The sequence below is a fragment of the Cnephaeus nilssonii genome, assembly GCF_951640355.1.
Source record: "Cnephaeus nilssonii genome assembly, chromosome: X".
In the NCBI taxonomy this organism is placed as follows: domain Eukaryota; kingdom Metazoa; phylum Chordata; class Mammalia; order Chiroptera; family Vespertilionidae; genus Cnephaeus; species Cnephaeus nilssonii.
The window spans coordinates 120,965,381-120,982,151 of NC_137071.1; the positions used below are offsets into that span (position 1 = coordinate 120,965,381).

The 16,771-nt window shown below is 57.7% G+C and overlaps 1 protein-coding gene across 7 annotated transcripts in view; it reads left to right on the plus strand.

Moving 5' to 3' along the window:
• Positions 1-16,771, plus strand: part of ATP2B3 (ATPase plasma membrane Ca2+ transporting 3) — a 78,921-nt gene that overhangs the window by 27,865 nt on the left and 34,285 nt on the right. For 5 of the 7 annotated variants that reach the window (XM_079765272.1, XM_079765271.1, XM_079765274.1 and 2 more), the window contains 10 exons: positions 149-346; positions 559-816; positions 1,206-1,331; positions 1,994-2,119; positions 5,698-5,739; positions 7,820-7,984; positions 8,336-8,550; positions 9,220-9,462; positions 10,020-10,261; positions 14,428-14,662. In XM_079765272.1, the coding sequence (XP_079621398.1) occupies positions 149-346; positions 559-816; positions 1,206-1,331; positions 1,994-2,119; positions 5,698-5,739; positions 7,820-7,984; positions 8,336-8,550; positions 9,220-9,462; positions 10,020-10,261; positions 14,428-14,662 (1,850 nt within the window). The remainder of the gene's footprint in view (positions 1-148; positions 347-558; positions 817-1,205; positions 1,332-1,993; positions 2,120-5,697; positions 5,740-7,819; positions 7,985-8,335; positions 8,551-9,219; positions 9,463-10,019; positions 10,262-14,427; positions 14,663-16,771) is intronic. The other 2 variants (XM_079765273.1, XM_079765275.1) reach the window with 1 other exon arrangement.

Consider the following 16,771-nt stretch of genomic DNA (forward strand, 5'->3'; position numbering starts at 1 on the left):
CAGGCCAGTGCAGTGTCCACTTTCTGGTGCCTTCAGTCTAGAAGGAGAGACAGGCTTGCCCGGGAGCAGGGGGAGAAGGAGCAGGGCCACGTGGGGCAGGGCTGCCGACCGCCTTCCCATCATGCTCTGCCTCTGCTCTCCGGTGTAGGCCTGGCCGACAACGCCAATGACTTGGAGAAGCGCAGGCAGATCTATGGCCAGAACTTCATCCCTCCCAAGCAGCCCAAGACCTTCCTGCAGCTGGTGTGGGAGGCCCTGCAGGACGTCACCCTCATCATCCTGGAGGTGGCTGCCATCGTGTCCCTGGGCCTCTCGTTCTACGCACCCCCTGGAGAGGAGAGCGAAGGTGAGGCAAGGGCCCAGAGGGGAGGGGAGGGGGGCCTGGCAGGAAAGGGCAGGACCAGGACAGCAGCACAGGACAACGGCTGGCAGGGAGCGGGGAGGGTGGAACCTGAAATGAGGGGCGAGGTCATAGGCTGTCCCTACTCCAGCGGCAGGAAGGAACCGGCTGGGGCACCCCTCTGCCACCTCTGTACTCTCCTCTGTCACCCTACATAGCGTGCGGGAATGTGTCGGCTGGGGCAGAAGATGAAGGGGAGGCCGAGGCTGGCTGGATCGAGGGGGCAGCTATCTTGCTGTCTGTCATCTGCGTGGTGCTGGTCACGGCCTTCAATGACTGGAGCAAGGAGAAGCAGTTCCGAGGCCTGCAGAGCCGTATCGAGCAGGAACAGAAGTTCTCGGTCATCCGAAACGGGCAGCTCCTCCAAGTCCCCGTGGCCGCGCTGGTGGTGGGGGACATCGCCCAAGTCAAGTATGGTGAGTGTGCCTATCATCGCTCACTCTGCAAAAGGAAGCTCAGCTCTCATTTTGGGGATAGTGTGAGCCGGAGGAGACTGCTCCCCCCCACCCCCGCCGATCCCCACTGCAGACCTCCCCAGGAGCACATGGGCCTCAGCTGTGGGAGGCTGGAGGCTGTCCCCACGGCCTGCCAAGGGCTATCCCAGCGCTGCAGGACGCCTCTGTGGTCCCCACTCTCCGGGACCCAGACCACAGGGCTAGGGGTGGGTGGGTCCCCCAGAAAGGAGGAGGCTGGAGGAAGAGGGCTCTGCATCCGAGGGGACGTCCCCTGGGCGAGGCAGGAGGCAGCAGGGAGGGAGGCCACCTGGACCCATAGCCTGTGGTTCTGGCTGCCTGGCCGGCCTTAGGAGACCTGCTGCCTGCCGACGGCGTGCTCATCCAAGGCAACGACCTCAAAATCGACGAGAGCTCCCTGACCGGAGAGTCCGACCACGTGCGCAAGTCAGCCGACAAAGACCCCATGCTGCTCTCAGGTGAGGCCTCAGGGCACCAGCCCAGCCTGGGGGAGCTGGGAGGTGGCTGGCCACCACCCCTTGGACCAGCCCAGCACCCAGGAGCCTTGGAAGCCATTTGGCCCATCAACCCCCCACAACCAGCCCCCCTGAGTAGCCCTTCTTGTTAGGGAGACTGAAGACTTCACCACCCTCAAGGCCAGAGCAGCCTATAGGGGGCGTGGTGGTGGCGCTCTGGCCCTAGGGAAGGGCATGGCCTTTCCAACCCCGGAGGAACCGGGTGTCCTGAAGGAAGCCCCTAGAGGTGGGGGCTGACTCTGGGTCAGCACAGCGCCGTGCTCTAAGCCAGACCCCCAAGAAGAGCCAGTGAGGACAGGCTTCCCTTTCCAGAAGGTTCTGTCTTAGCCCAGTGTTTATCCCAGTGGCAAATGCAGTGCACACAACAGGACGGAGAGGCTGGAGGTGGGTCTTGCAAGCGGCTCACCCCGTGCCTCTGGGACAGGAGCTGCTCCAAGCCAGGGAGGAGGTTTTGGTCTAGACTTAGGGTCAACACAGCCTCCAGGGGCCTCCAGACGCTGAGTCCTGCTTCTGGGATTCCCGGGACAGAACCTGTAGGTGCTGAGCATGCCTCCCACCCGGCGGTGCGAATCTCTGTCTCGGTCTCTCTGTGTTGGCTGTGCCAGGCACTCATGTCATGGAAGGTTCTGGAAGAATGGTGGTGACAGCTGTGGGTGTGAACTCCCAGACAGGCATCATCTTTACCTTGCTTGGAGCTGGCGGAGAGGAGGAGGAGAAGAAGGATAAGAAAGGTAAGGTCGTGCAGGCCTCCAGTTCCCAGGGCCCATGAGGGGCTGGCCCCCCTTCTACGCAGCTCGCTCGCTCTTCTTTGCCTGCTGCTGGCGGTCCCCCGCTAGCCCATCCCTGGCTCCAGCTCTGGCTCTGGCTCTGGGAGAGACAGCCGTACCCTCGCTTCTGATTTCTTTTGGGGTCCTCTCTTCTGGGGTCTTTACCCCAAAGCCAGCAGGTCAGGGCCCCCCCCCCCAATTCTGTGTAAGAGTAGCTTCCTTCAGATGGCTGTTCCCCAAAGGCATGGGGACATGTGTGCCAGGGTGGGGGAGTGCCCTGCTTGGTAGGAATGGGGTCAGAGTGACAGGGTCTTAAGAGAATGCTGCCCACCCTCAGGGGTGCCCAACCACCATAGTAAAGTGCTGAGGGTCCCAGGCCAACATGGAAGCCAGGAAAGGCAGGCCATGCAGGCCAAGGGGGAGGGCTCCCAAGCAGAAAGTACCCCCTCCCAAAGGATGCCCAGGGCCAGAGGAAGCTAGAATGGGCAGGGGTCCTCCCCGCAAGGGAAAGCAGCGTTAAGGGACAAATGTCTTCTGAGAAGCCAGCTCTGTAGCCACCGCGGCCTCCCTGCTGACTCTTCTTGCCTCTGCTCTGAGCCCCAGGCATGACCAGTGTCCCCTCTAGTCCTCAAACAGGGCTCACAGCTGCCCTCAGCATCCACCCCCCTGTCTTGGTCCCGCGGGTCAGGATCCTATTCTCTTCCATGACACTGGTCTCTACCTGCGCATGACTCTCCGTGCTGACCTGGGTCTCCCGGTCCTGGGGTCAAAGCAAGTGGGGCACGGAGTTTTCTAGATGTGCCTCACCCCTAAGGGATCTACCAGGGCCTCTACAGGAAGAAGACTCTTCCCCATACACGTGGGGAGAACTCTCACTGCAAGCCTGCAGCCAAGGCCCCAGTCAGTGAGATGCTGGGGCTGGTGAGCTGGGCAGGGACATAGGGCGGCCAGTCACTGGCCCTACCTCAGTCAGTCAAGGCCACTGGGCCTGAAGAGCAGGTGGGATCGGTGTGCCCAGCCCCAGCAACATGGGGACAGGTCAGCACAAGGAAGGACGTGCTAGTGTCCCCAGCCCTTGGCCACCCTGCTCCTGGAGGTGGTGAGGGAGGAGATGGATGAACTGCCATTGTCTAGAACAGTGGTCGGCAAACTGCGGCTCGCGAGCCGCGGTTTGCCACTCTGTTGACTAATGAGTTTGCCGACCACTGGTCTAGAAGCTTCCATGGGCCCTGCCTCCTGGCATTTTCCAGCTCCTGGCTGGCCAGGCCCACCCCGCACAGCCAACTGGCACCCGTGGACCTTCTTCCATCTTTGCCACACCCAGCCCCCTCTCCCTGCAGAGCTAGGCCCCATGTCTCTCCATAGTGAGCCTCTCTCCAGGGAAGCCCAGCTGGCTTTGCCTGATGGTCCTTCATCAACACCCTGGTAGCTAGTTAGTAGGGCACCCTTCCCACACTTCTTCCTAGCCCCCCTCCCGTTTGACCTTGACAAAACCCCTCCAGCAACCCCCCAGGTCCCCCCTTGCCCTTCTCCAGCACTCCAGGCTGGGCTACTTAAGAGTAAGAGGGGGCACCTCCACCAGCCAGCTTCCTGAAGGAGGGGGACTCTGAGGGGGGGGCCTGGAGAGGGAGCAGAGCTGGCCAGGCTCAGGGGAGGGGGCAGCAGCACCCAAGAGCCCTCGCTGACGTCTCAGCCCAAGGACCACTGTGGAGACAGGGAGGTGGCCACGCCCAGCGCCTCCCCCTGGCCCTCGCTGCATCCTGACCGGTCCATCTGCCCACCGCTCCCTGCCCACCTGCTGTCTCCCCACCTGTTTCTTACCTGTTGGCCTTCATTCCTAGCTACCCTTCTCCTCGGGTGCCCTCCTCCCCCTCATCCTCCCCTCCTTAGGCTTCGGTCCCTCCTAGGCTGAGGTCAGTCTGCCTCTTCCTCTAGCCCTCACCCCAAACCACCCTCCCTCCTCCATGGGTCTCCCCTGGCCCTGTCTGCAGCCTGGGACCTGTGGGGCCCTTCGCCCCCAGGCTCCCAGCAACACCCCCTCATTGTGCTGCCTTGTCACCACATGTCTACAGGTGTCTCCCTCCACCCAGAAGTCTCCTTCATCTCTGAACCCCCTGCACCCCCTCAGGGGTCCCGGGCAGAGAGGATCCAACCCACACTCCATCCTGCCCCGCAAGGGGTCTCTCCCTCCTCCCTGGGGCCCCCAGACCAGACACTACTGCCTGGGAGTCACCTGGCACCCTGTGTTCATGGATCCCCAGCCCATGAACAGGTCAGCCCATAAGCCCCTCCCACCCCAGGTCGGGTCATCTCTGAATCCAGCCAGCTCACGTGTGGCCTCCAGGGGGCGCTGTGGTACAGAGCCGGACCCCAAGCACAGGGCCAGGCTCCCTCTCCTGTCAGATCTCCTGTGCCCCCATCCAGAGTCGCAGCCATTGGAAACGGAGGGGCAACCAGTGCTGGTTACCTTGGCCTTGGGAATCGGTCACTACACAGCCTCTGGCACCCAGGCTCAGGCTTTTTGGTCACAGAGCAGCTTCAGGGAGCTCCTGCATTCGTGTCACAGTAGATGGCTACAGGGGCTACAGAGGAGGCAGGCTGGGTCCTTGCCCTCGGGTGCACCCACCACCTGAGCCCCCCACCTGGGGTCCAGCCCATTCCATGCCCCAGCTGCTCCCTCCAGCAATAAGGGCCCAGTGCCCAGACTGGCACCCGACCCCGGCAAATTCCTAGGGTTTCCTTTGTCCCTCAAAAGTACACACAGCCCAGCCAGCGTAGCTCAGTGGTTGAGCATCGACCCTATGAACCAGGAGGTCACGGTTCGATTCCCAGTCAGGGCACATGCCCGATTTCAGCCTTGATCCCCAGTGGGGGGCGTGCAGGAAGCAGCCAATCAATGATTCTCTCTCATTCTCTCATCATTGATGTTTCTATCTCTCTCCCTCTCAACAAATATATATATATATATATATATATATATATATATATATATATATATATATATATATATATATTACACATAGAGCTGACTGCAAGCCAAGGTGCAGAGAAAGTGGATGTGCAGGCCACCAGGGATTAGCGGCCGTCTAGCTAAACTCCTCATGCTGGGTCTGGGGGCTGCATATCCCTACTGGGGGGCCCTGCTCCAGGTGGCAGAGCTGGAACCAGACACCTGACAGCTCTCACACCCCATGGTGACAACCCTTCCAGAAACCTCCTACTGCCAGCCACACGTGACCCAGGGTTCACTGAGAGCTGGCATAGGGCTCCCTGGAGGGCTGGGGGGTCAAGGCCAGTGAGGACCCCTGGCTACGGGTTTTGCTCATGAAACCCAAATGCTTGCAGCGCCCATGTGCCATGTGCTGAGAGGTGGCGAGAGGGCACCACGTGAGCCTGGAGAGGACAGGGCCCTCCTCCCTCTCCTGCCTTCCCCTGTGCTCGCCGCTGGACTGTGCACCCCGCTGTCCCGTGTGCATGTGCGTGTGCCAGGGCCATGTGGATGTTCTCAAGTCTCCGTGTCTGTCGTTCCTTTTCCATTGTAGGCAAGCAGCAGGATGGGGCGATGGAGAGTAGCCAGACCAAAGGTAACGCGCGCCCTGCGCTCAGGATGGGGTGGCGGACGGAGGGCACGACTCGGGGTGGGGGGCTGCCCGCCTCAAGTTGCAGGAGCAGCACCTGGACACCAGGTGAGTGGGGCAGGGCGGCCCCCTGCAGACCCCGCCAGGAGTGTGCAAGGATCACCTGTGAGCTGGCATTCTGGTGAGGAAACTGAGGCTCAGACAGGGTGACTTGCCCAAAGCCTGATCAGGCCCGTGGGTTTCCCAGTTCAGCTGCCATCCAAGGGGCCGGGGCCCACTCTCCTCTCAGCCCACATGCTGGTTGGGAGCCGAGCCTCTGTGGCCAGGATGAAGGCTTATCAGCGGTCATTTGTAGGCACTGGGGACCCAAAGGTGGATAAAGCACCGCCCCAATTCTCAGGAAGGTCACCATCCAGATAGAGGGACCAGGGGTGTGGGCCCGGCCAGTGTAGCTCAATGGTTGAGCATCAACCTTTGAACCAGGAGGTCATTGGTTTGATTCCTAGTCAGGGCACATGCCTGGGTTGTGGGCTTGATCCCCAGTGTGGGACGTGCAGGAGGCAGCCAATCAATGATTCTCTCTCATCGTTGATGTTTCTAGCTCTGTTTCCCTCTCCCTTCCTCTCTGAAATCAATTTAAAAAATATTTAAAATGCAGCGTGGGACCCAGGGACCAAGACATTTGGGACAGGGTGACAGCCTGATGACTAGGGTCCAGGGCTGGGGCAGGGAGTGACAGTCAGTGGGGCATGAGGCTATAGTGGCCCAGCTGGGTGGGGCCTTGAGTGTTGCTGAGGCCATGGGCTCTGGCCTGAGGCTCAGGAAAGAAGAAGCCATGGCTGAGTGGTCTCAGGCAGCCAAGGAAGAAGGAATGGGTGGGAAGACCAGAAGCAACAGGGGAGCATCTGACACAGCGAGGTGGCAGGAGGTGTTCAGAGGCAGTGGCAGGAGCACTCAGAGCCCCATTGGGTGGGGACAAGAGCAGTGAGGTGGGAAGATGAGTGGCAGGGTTGGGTGCCCCCTCTGGGTCACTTGAGGCAGTGCAGTTGGAGACCCTCAGGGCACAGAGTGTGTGAGGCGATAGAGGTGATGGAGGCAGGGTAGGGGACATAACACCACCATCACTACATCAAGGGCAACAGGACCACTGGGGGAGCCACGAGGGGGCTGCCTGTTCCAGAGAGAAGGCAGGGAGGTGGCTGGAGGAGAGGAACAAAAGAGTAGTTCCAGCCTTAACCGGCTTGGCTCAGTGGATAGAGCGTCTGCCTGCGGACTGAAGGGTCCCAGGTTCAATTCCGCTCAAGGGCATGTAGCTCAGTTATGGGCACATACCCAGTAGGGGATGTGCAGGAGGCAGCTGATCGATAGTTCTCTCTCTTCGATGTTTCTAACTCTCTATCCCTCTCCCTTCTTCTCTGTAAAAAAAATCAATAAAAATATATATTCTTAAAAAAGAGTAGTTCCATGGAGAGAGGGGTAGAAGGTCCAAGGCCCAGGGCAGCCCATATGGGCAGCAGCCTGTGGCAACCAGGGAGTGGGCTGAGAGCACGCAAGGTGGTCTGGGTCCTTTTTAGAATATATGGGGGGGGGGGGATAGGCAAGAAAAGGAACAGCCTGAGCAGGGAGCAGGAGAGGAGCGTACAGGGGCTCCTGGGCACCCCTGAGCAGAGTGGGGAGGGGGCTTGGACACCGGTGGGCCAATGAGTCAGTCAGCTCAGGGTTCTGGAATGTTCCTTGAACCCCAGGCCTCTGCTCTCAGGCATTGAGATTTGGGGTGTTACAGGACTTACCACCCTGTCTGTGTGCCCAAGTTACTCGTGCTTGTGTCTGTCCCCCCTCCCCTGTGAGGCCTCAAGAGAACCATCTCCATCCCAGCCAGGAGGGCCTGGGCTGCCCAGGACCGAGGAGGGAGAGGAGCAAGCCCCACGCCAAGTCACACTCAGAAATCGGAGAACTCCACCCCCCCCCCGCCCCGATCCTGTGTTCTCTGGTCTGGTGTGGCATGTCTTTCCCTGTGAAAGCCCCCTGTAGCTGTCACCCCAGCAGCCGGGCCCTAACCTTGGCTGTGGGGTTCTTCTGTGTGCAGCCAAGAAGCAGGATGGGGCAGTTGCCATGGAAATGCAGCCGCTGAAGAGCGCGGAGGGCGGGGAGATGGAGGAGCGGGAGAAGAAGAAGGCCAGCGTGCCCAAGAAGGAGAAGTCGGTCCTGCAGGGCAAGCTCACCAAACTGGCCGTGCAGATCGGGAAAGCAGGTGGGGGCTGCAGAGCGGTAGCCGGGGGCCCCATCGGGTGAGGAGGACACCAGGGCCATGGGGAGCAAGTGGGAAACGGATGTGGCAGGTGGGGTGAGCCAGACAGCAGGGGGACAAGCCAGTGGGTGGTGATGGCCATCAGGGCCTGGTCCAGCCCCGTTCTGGCGAGCACAGATTCTAAACCCGCCATAGGGCCTGAGGCACGGAGCACCTCCCCCAACTCAGCTCAGCTCAGGTTGGCATCAGCTGCAGCGTCCCTTACTCCTTCCCTTTTGCTCTCTCCCTTTCTTGCCCCTCCCCGCCAATCCCCATTCTTGCTCCCACCCTCTGTCGCCTCTTGTGGCCGGGCAGGGCTGGTGATGTCCGCCATCACCGTCATCATCCTGGTCCTCTACTTCGTGATTGAGACCTTCGTGGTGAAAGGCCAGGTGTGGCTGGCAGAGTGCACGCCGGTCTACGTGCAGTACTTCGTCAAGTTCTTCATCATCGGTGTCACTGTGCTGGTTGTGGCTGTCCCAGAGGGCCTGCCTCTTGCTGTCACCATCTCCTTAGCTTACTCTGTCAAGGTAATAATACGAAACACAGTCGTTGAACTAAGAACCCCGGGAGACCAGGATACAAACCCGAAACTGGGCTGTGAAGCCGGTAAGCATGCTGGACACAGGGAGGACTGGAGACAGTTGGGGATCCATTGCTCAGGGGCGGAGCGGGGAGGCTAAGCTGGGACCCGGAGCCGAACTTGGCCATCCTTCCCCACCCAGCTTCCTGGGCGTAATGACACGAGCCAGGAAGCAGGCGAGCAGTGGGGATAGACTTGGCATCTACAGGGTGAGAGCAGGGGGCACAGAGGGTCCAGGGAGTGGAGGGAACTGGCGCCACTTGCAGAAGTGGGGGCGAGGGTGGGGGATGATCAGGAGAGATCCCACTGGGAGACAGTGGGTGGCGCAGGGCAGAGATTGGGGGAAAGCTGCAGGGCCAGCGCATGACTTGAGAGGGCATGTGGGCAGGGGTGTAGTCCTGGGTAGCAGGGAGGCCCCGGGTGAGCTCTGGGGAGAGCAGCTGCCAGAGCCAGCCTCCCCAGTAGGGTCCTTAGGCCGCACTGTAGGTCTGACCGCCACCCTGCAGCTACTGCAAGCTGTGCCTTGGGCGCCGCTGTCAGCCTCCAGTGTGTTAGTGCCCCGTGGAAAGCTGGTGGGCCAGAGCAGGGTCACCCAGGATGTCCGTGCCCTTTCCAGAAAATGATGAAGGACAACAATCTGGTCCGACACCTGGACGCCTGTGAGACGATGGGCAACGCCACAGCCATCTGCTCGGACAAGACGGGCACACTCACCACCAACCGTATGACCGTGGTCCAGTCCTACCTCGGGGACACCCACTACAAAGAGATTCCGGCCCCCAGCGCCCTGACCCCCAAGATCCTCGACCTCCTGGTCCACGCCATCTCCATCAACAGTGCCTACACCAGCAAAATACTAGTGAGCCAAGAGCAGGGCTGGGACGAGACAAGGGGTCCGGGGCTCACTGTGCTCTCTGGAGAACTTTTTTTTTTTTTAATTGATTTCAGAGAGGAAGGGAGGGAGAGAGAGAGAAATATCAATGATGAGAAAAAATCATGGATCGGCTGCCTCCTGCACGCCCCCTACTGGGGATCAAGCCTGCAACCCAGACATGTGCCCTTGACTGGGAATCAAACTAGGACCTCCTGGTTCATGGGTCGATGCTCAACCACTGAGCCACACCGGCCAGGCTTTTGAGAACTTTGGACCAGAGCTACAATAATATCTGGGGTAGTGGTCACCTTTCCCTCATCCCTGGCCCCAGTACTCCTGCCCTCGCTGCTTGTTTTGGAAACCCCTTCCAAGCCCAGCGAATGGTGTGAAACCTGCCCATCTAGTCCACCCCAAAGGCACTCTCCGGCTCTCTGCCACCACATCCTAAAGACGTGGTGACCGTGGCTGCGCTGGGGCCCCAGGGGGAGCAAGGAGGGTGGACATGGGCCTCCAGTGCCATGCTGCTTTGCTTCGCCTCACAGCCTCCAGAGAAGGAAGGTGCCCTCCCGCGCCAAGTGGGCAACAAGACGGAATGCGCTCTGCTGGGCTTCGTCCTGGACCTGAAGCGGGACTTCCAGCCTGTGCGGGAACGGATTCCGGAAGACAAGCTTTACAAAGTGTACACCTTCAACTCGGTCCGCAAGTCCATGAGCACGGTCATCCGCATGCCGGAAGGTGGCTTCCGCCTCTTCAGCAAGGGCGCCTCCGAGATCCTGCTGAAAAAGTGAGGGGGGAAAAAATAAAAAATAAATAAAATAAAAAAGTGAGGGGGCTGCGGGAGCGAGCCCAGGACTGGGGGCACCAGGGGCTGGGGGCCAGCTGAAACATACAAGCATTCTGGTATCACTGTTGTGCTGAAATACACTGAGTGGCCAGATTATTATGACCTCTGAATGCATAATAATCTGGCCACTCAGTGTATATCCTGTATAATAAAGGGCTAATATGCAAATTGTCCCCTCGACCAGGAGTTCGACTAGCAGGCAGGCAGGCCAACCGCCCATGTCCCCTCCTCCTGGCCAGGCTGGCTGAACCCCACCCATGCACAAATTCATGCACCGGGCCTCTGACATCCTATCTAATAAAGAGGGAATATGCAAATTGACCATCACGCCGTGAAAAATATGGCGGTGCCCATAGCCACAAGATGGCGGTGCCCAGTCCCCTCAGCCCTGCCAGAGTCCCCCAGTCCTTTCAGCCCTGTGGGGAGGGGGGGAGGGTGGCAGGCACACAGTGTGGCTGGACCCACCCTCAGTCGCCCACTACCCAGGGCCAGCCTGAGGCGCAGGCAGGCCTCGGATGGTAGCTGCCCAGCCGCCCAGGGCTGCCCGAGGCTCAGGTAACCAGGGCCGGCCAAGGCTTGCGCTGTTGGCAGTAGCAGCAGCAGAGGTGTGATGGGGGCATCACCTTCCCCTGATCACCGGGTTGCCTCCCACCCCTGAGGGCTCCCGGACTGTGAGAGTGGACGGGCCAGGCTGAGGGACCCCCCTACAGTGCATGAATTTTCATGCACCGGGCCTCTAGTGTGTGTGTGTGTGTATATATGTGTATGTGACCCTTGGCAGAGAAAAGGTTCCCCACCCCTGCTAAAGTGATCAAAATGGCCAATTGGATGGTACATCTACACTGAGTGGCCAGAGTAGATGTACCATCCAATTGGCCATTTTGATCACTTTAGCAGGGGTGGGGAACCTTTTCTCTGCCAAGGGTCATTTGGATATTTATAGCATCATTTCAGGGTCATACAAAATTATCCACTTAAAAATTAGCCTGCATTGCCCAGCTTGCATGGTTCAGTGGTTGAGCATCAACCCATGAACCAGGAGGTCACGGTTCGATTCCTGGTCAGGGCACATGCCCAGGTTTTGGGCTCGATCCCCAGTGTGGGGTGTGCAGGAGGCAGCCCATCAATGATTCTCTCTCATCATTGATGTTTCTGTCTTTTTCTCCCTCTCCTTTCCTCTCTGAAATGAATAAAAATTTTTTTTTAAAAAAAAGGAAAAAAATTAGCCTGCTCTCTTTGGTCAAACATTTAATTAACTCACCCCTAATGCCTTGGCAGAGCCAGACCAAATGATTTCATGGGCCTTATATGGCCCACGGGCCAGACGTTCCCCACCCTGCTTTAAAGTGTCCAGTTCGGTGGAATTAAATGCATCCACAATGGTGTGCACCATTACCACTATGCAGTTGCAGACTATTGTCATCACCCCCAAAGGAAACCCTGTGCTGTCACTCCCATCCCCGCCTTCCAGCCCCTGGCAACCACTAGTCTCTCTGTCTCTATGGATTTGCCTATTCTGCGCATTTCACGTGAATGGAATCCTACGACCTTTTGTGTTTGGCTTCTTTCACTCAAGTATAATGTTTTCAAGGTTCATCCACGTCATAGCATGGATTACTGCTCCATTCCTTTTCAGGGCTGAATAATATTCCATTGCATGGATAGACTACATTTGGTTTGTCACTCATCCACGACAGACACTTATGTTGTGTCCACCTTTTGGCTACTGTGAATCATGCTGCTCTGAACATTGCTGTGCAGTTTGGTTTGAACACGTGTTTTCACTTCTCTTGGGTCTATCCCTAGGAGTAGAATCACTGGCTCACATGGTAATTCTGTGATTAGGTTAATGAGAAACCACCATAGTATTTTCCACAGCAACTGCACCATTTTACATCCCACCAGCAATGCAGGAGGGTTCTGACATCTCATGCTCACCAATTTATGTTACTTTCTTCTTTTTCTTCCTCCTCCTCCTCCTCCTCCTCCTCCTCCTCCTCCTCCTCCTCCTCCTCCTCCTCCTCCTCCTCTTCTTCTTCTTCTTCTTCTTCTTCTTCTTCTTCTTCTTCTTCTTCTTCTTCTTCTCACCAGCAATGCAGGAGGGTTCCGACGTCTCATGCTCACCAACTTATGTTACTTTCTTCTTTTTCTTCCTCTTCCTCCTCCTCCTCCTCCTCCTCCTCCTCCTTCTTATTGCCATCCTAGGAATGTGAAAGGGGATCTCCTGGTGGTTTTGATTAGTATTTCCCTAAAGACTGTTGATGTTGGCGCCTTTTTAAAAGTATATATTTTTTTATTGACTTCAGAGAGGAAGGGAGAGGGAGGGAGAGATAGAAACATCAATGATGAGAGAGAAGCACTAGTCAGCTGCCTCCTGCACGCCCCCCACGGGGATTGAGCCCACAACCCAGGCATGTGCCCTGACTGGGAACCGAACCATGATCTCCTGGTTCATAGGTCGATGCTCAACCACTGAGCCACACCGGCTGGGCAACTATAGAGCCGCCTTCTAAGGCGAGATCTTACTGTGTCTCTGTGCACATAGCCAGCCTTCCAGGGCCTTCAGGATGTAGTCCTCAGGAGGACATCCGGGGCTCCCAGAACCCGTAGGATGACCAAGAGCCCCCACCCCCCACCGGTTGTGTCCTGACCTCTGCTGACCACTGCCCCACCTAAAATGCTCTCCCCAAAACTTTCCCCATGCACAGCCTCCCAGTATGGTTCAAAGGCCACCTCCTCCCTGAACTCATCCCATCTGGGTCCTACTGAGTGTAGCAGCTGGATTTGGAGAAGTACTGAAGAGGGCTATAGTTGGGCACTGGGCTGTGTGAACGTGAACTAGTTACTCCCCCACCTGGGGCCTCGGTTTCCCCTGTAGCATGGAGATAACAGGAATACTTACCTCCTGGGAGTGTTGTGAGAATTACACGAGTGAATCCGTGCCAGCTTTTGTTGTGATCATGGCTCCCCCGGGCCTCCTCAGCCAGTTCCTCTCCTTCACCCCTCCTCCAGCACGCCTGCCTCTGGGCCCTTGGCTCCTCTGCTCCTTCCTCTTCTACACCTGAATTCTGCCAGCTCTCCCCATCCTGGCCCTCTGAGAAGCTTCCAGGGTCACCAGAGCTTGTCCCGAGGTTGCTGCCTTGTCATGGCCCACTACCTGGCATTCAGTTTTGGCCAATGTGCCACACTCCTGTCCTAAAGCCATGGTGTCTGTGAGGGGCTGTGATGAGCCCTGCGCTCTGGCCTCCCAGGGGTCTCCTAGCTTACATTCAGCCCCTGGGGCTGCCAGAACAAAAGACCATAAACCTGATGGCTTAAGACAACAGAAATCTATTCTCTCCCAGTTCTGGAAGCCTGAAGTCTGAAACCAAGATGTGGCCAGGGCCACACTCCCTTTCAATGTCTCCAGGGAAGGGTCCTTTCGTGTGTCTCCCAGCTTCTGTTGTCACTGACAGTCCTTGTCATTCCTTGACTTGTAGACGCATCACTCCAGTCTCTGCCTCCGTCATCACATGGCCTTGTCCCCGTGTGGGTCTCTACCTCTGTGTCCTCTTCTGTTGTGTGTGTGTGTGTGTGTGTGTGTGTGTGTGTGTGTGTGTTTGTTTTAATCCTCACCCAAGGTGTGAGGTTAATTTTCCATTGATTTTTAGCGAGAGTGGAAGGAGAAAGAAGAGAGAGAAACATCGATGTGAGATAGACACATTAATCGGTTGCCTCCCACATATGCCCCGACCGGCCCAGGGGCTGGGATCGAACTTGCAACCAAGGTACGTGCCCTTGACCAGAATTTAAACCCACAATCCTCCAGTGCCCAAACCAACACTCTAACAGTTGAGCCACGCCGGCCAGGGTTTTTATTAGGACACCAGTCATTGCACTGAGGGCCTACCCTAATCCAGTGTCACCTCAGCTTTGCAACCAACCTATTTCCAAATGAGGTCCCATTCCGAGGTTCTGGGAAGAACATGAATTTGGGGGGGACACACTATTCGGCCCCACACAAGCAGATGGCCTCCCTCCTTGGAGAGGCCTCCGCTGAGTCAGATGGAGGCTCAGACTGACGCCCACCCAGACTCTCATCGCCCCTTGCTCTGTCTCTGCCGCAGGTGCACCAACATCTTAAACAGCAACGGGGAACTGCGCAGCTTCCGCCCCAGGGACCGGGACGACATGGTGAAGAAGATCATCGAGCCGATGGCTTGTGATGGCCTCCGCACCATCTGCATCGCCTACCGGGACTTCTCTGCCGCCCAGGAGCCGGACTGGGAAAACGAGAATGAAGTTGTGGGCGACCTCACCTGCATAGCCATTGTGGGCATCGAGGACCCCGTGCGGCCCGAGGTAGGCACGCTCTCCTCTGGGATAGGCCCAGGGTGTGGGGGTCGGGAGAGGGGCAGCCCTTCTTCCCGTCTGGCCCCCAGGGTGTGGCCTTTGGACCTAAATGCAAGGAGAGAACCGCCTCTTTCTGCTGCCTTCCGGGCTGTCACGCCCCTTCCTGCCAGAGGTAGAGGTAGAGCAAACTGGTCGCCCCCAGGAGTCCAGAAAGGTGGGTGACGACAGAGCCTCAGGTCCTCCAGGGGCACAGCCACCACACCCCAGATCAGAGCCTCTACGGCGCACTTGACCTCTCACCCTGCACCTGTAGGGGGCTCTGTCCTGCCCGCTGGAAGGCCCCTCCTTGGCCTCCATGCTTTGCTCAGGCCCTGCCTCCACCAGGTGAGAGAGGGTGGCAACTAGAACTTCAACAGCCGTGACACCCACAGAACTGGTGGGTATCCCCCCTGACTTCCTGGAAGGTGCCTACAGTACAGTGGCAGCTCTAGACTTTTCCACCCAGCTCTCTGGGGCTGTGTGACGCTGCCAGAGGCTGGAGCGCCTTTGAGTGCATCACAGACCCAGGAAGATGACACCCCCTGGCTCCCAGGGCCCTGGCCAAGGACATTTCCATGCCGTCATAACCAGCCCAGCCTCCCCTTCCTCCTCAGCCACTTGCCCGGATGAAGGGGTGTGAATGTGAAACAGCTCTTGGCCACACAGCGCAAGGAGCCCTTCCGGCCTGGTTCCCTGGCCCAAGGAGCCCTAAGTTCTGGTAGAAATGTTTGTTGATCAAACTGAAGCTGAGTCATAGATGTGAAGCTGGAGACCTTAGGTGTATTTGCAGATCTTCTGGTCCGAGCTGGCTTGTTGACAGAAGCGCCAATGAGTCCACCGTAGTGGGGGGGGGGGGGGACGGAGGCACGTGGAGCTGCCCCGAGCGACTGCACATGGGTGGGGTGAGGCCCGGCCCTGCCCCTGTTCAGTATCCTTCTCAGAGTGGGATGTTATTATTGTGGTAAATTTTCATCTTAGAAAATCCAGAACCCGGGCATAAGTGCCTTGAAGGGTACAATGAAGGCCCAGCTGTAGCAGCTGCCAGTGAAGGCTGCTTGTTTATTTTTTTATTTTTATTTTTTAATATATTTTATTGATTTTTTACAGAGAGGAAGGGAGAGGGATAGAGAGTTAGAAACATCGATGAGAGAGAAACATCAATCAGCTGCCGCCTGCACACTCCCTACTGGGGATGTGCCCGCAACCAAGGTACATGCCCTTGACCGAAATCAAACCTGGGACCCTTCAGTCCGCAGGCCGATGCTCTATCCACTGAGCCAAACGGGTTAGGGCCCATGGATGCTTGTTTAAAATCCAGAAGCGACCCTAGCCAGGTTGGCTCAGTGGATAGAGTGTTGGCCTGAGGACTGAAGGGTCCCGGGTTTGATTCTAGTCAAGGGCACGTACCTCGGTTGCAGGCTCAATCCCTAGCCCTGGTCAGGCACATGCGGGAGGCAATCAGTTGATGTGTCTCTCTCACATTGATGTCCCTCTCTCTGTCTCTCCATGTCCCTTCCACTCTCTCCAAAAATCAATGGGAAAATATCCTTGGGTGAGGGTTAACAACAACAACAAAAAATCTAGAAGGAACCTGGGTGACAGGGTCCAGGGAAAGGAAGAGAGAGCATCTCGGGCTTGAGAAAGGCTGAGTGAGAGTCTGCACAGCAGATGGCGCTGCCAAGGTCAGGCTGGGGAGGCCAGGCGATGGCCTGCAGAGACCAGCCAGCGGGGTAGGGGCCAAGGAGTGAGGCCAGGGCCCAGCGGAGTCCTGGTGCTGGTGCAAGCAGGAGGGTGGATGGGTCTCTACTAAACCTTGGGGACCCAGATGGCTGCAGCCAGAGGAGGACTGAGGTCTCAGCCCTTGGGAGGAGGTCGCAGGAAGTCTGGAGGCAGGCTGTATTCATGGTGAGCGGGCTGAGCCACAAGGAGGCAAGTGAGAAAGGACAGTGCCTGATGAAGGAGAAGGTGCCCTGGGAGGAAGGGGTCTCCCTCTGCAAGGAGCAGGGGAGCAAGGCTCATCATGGCCACTTGGTGGCAGCAGAGGGTGGCTTCCAGATGCTTCAGGGACTGGAGGGAACT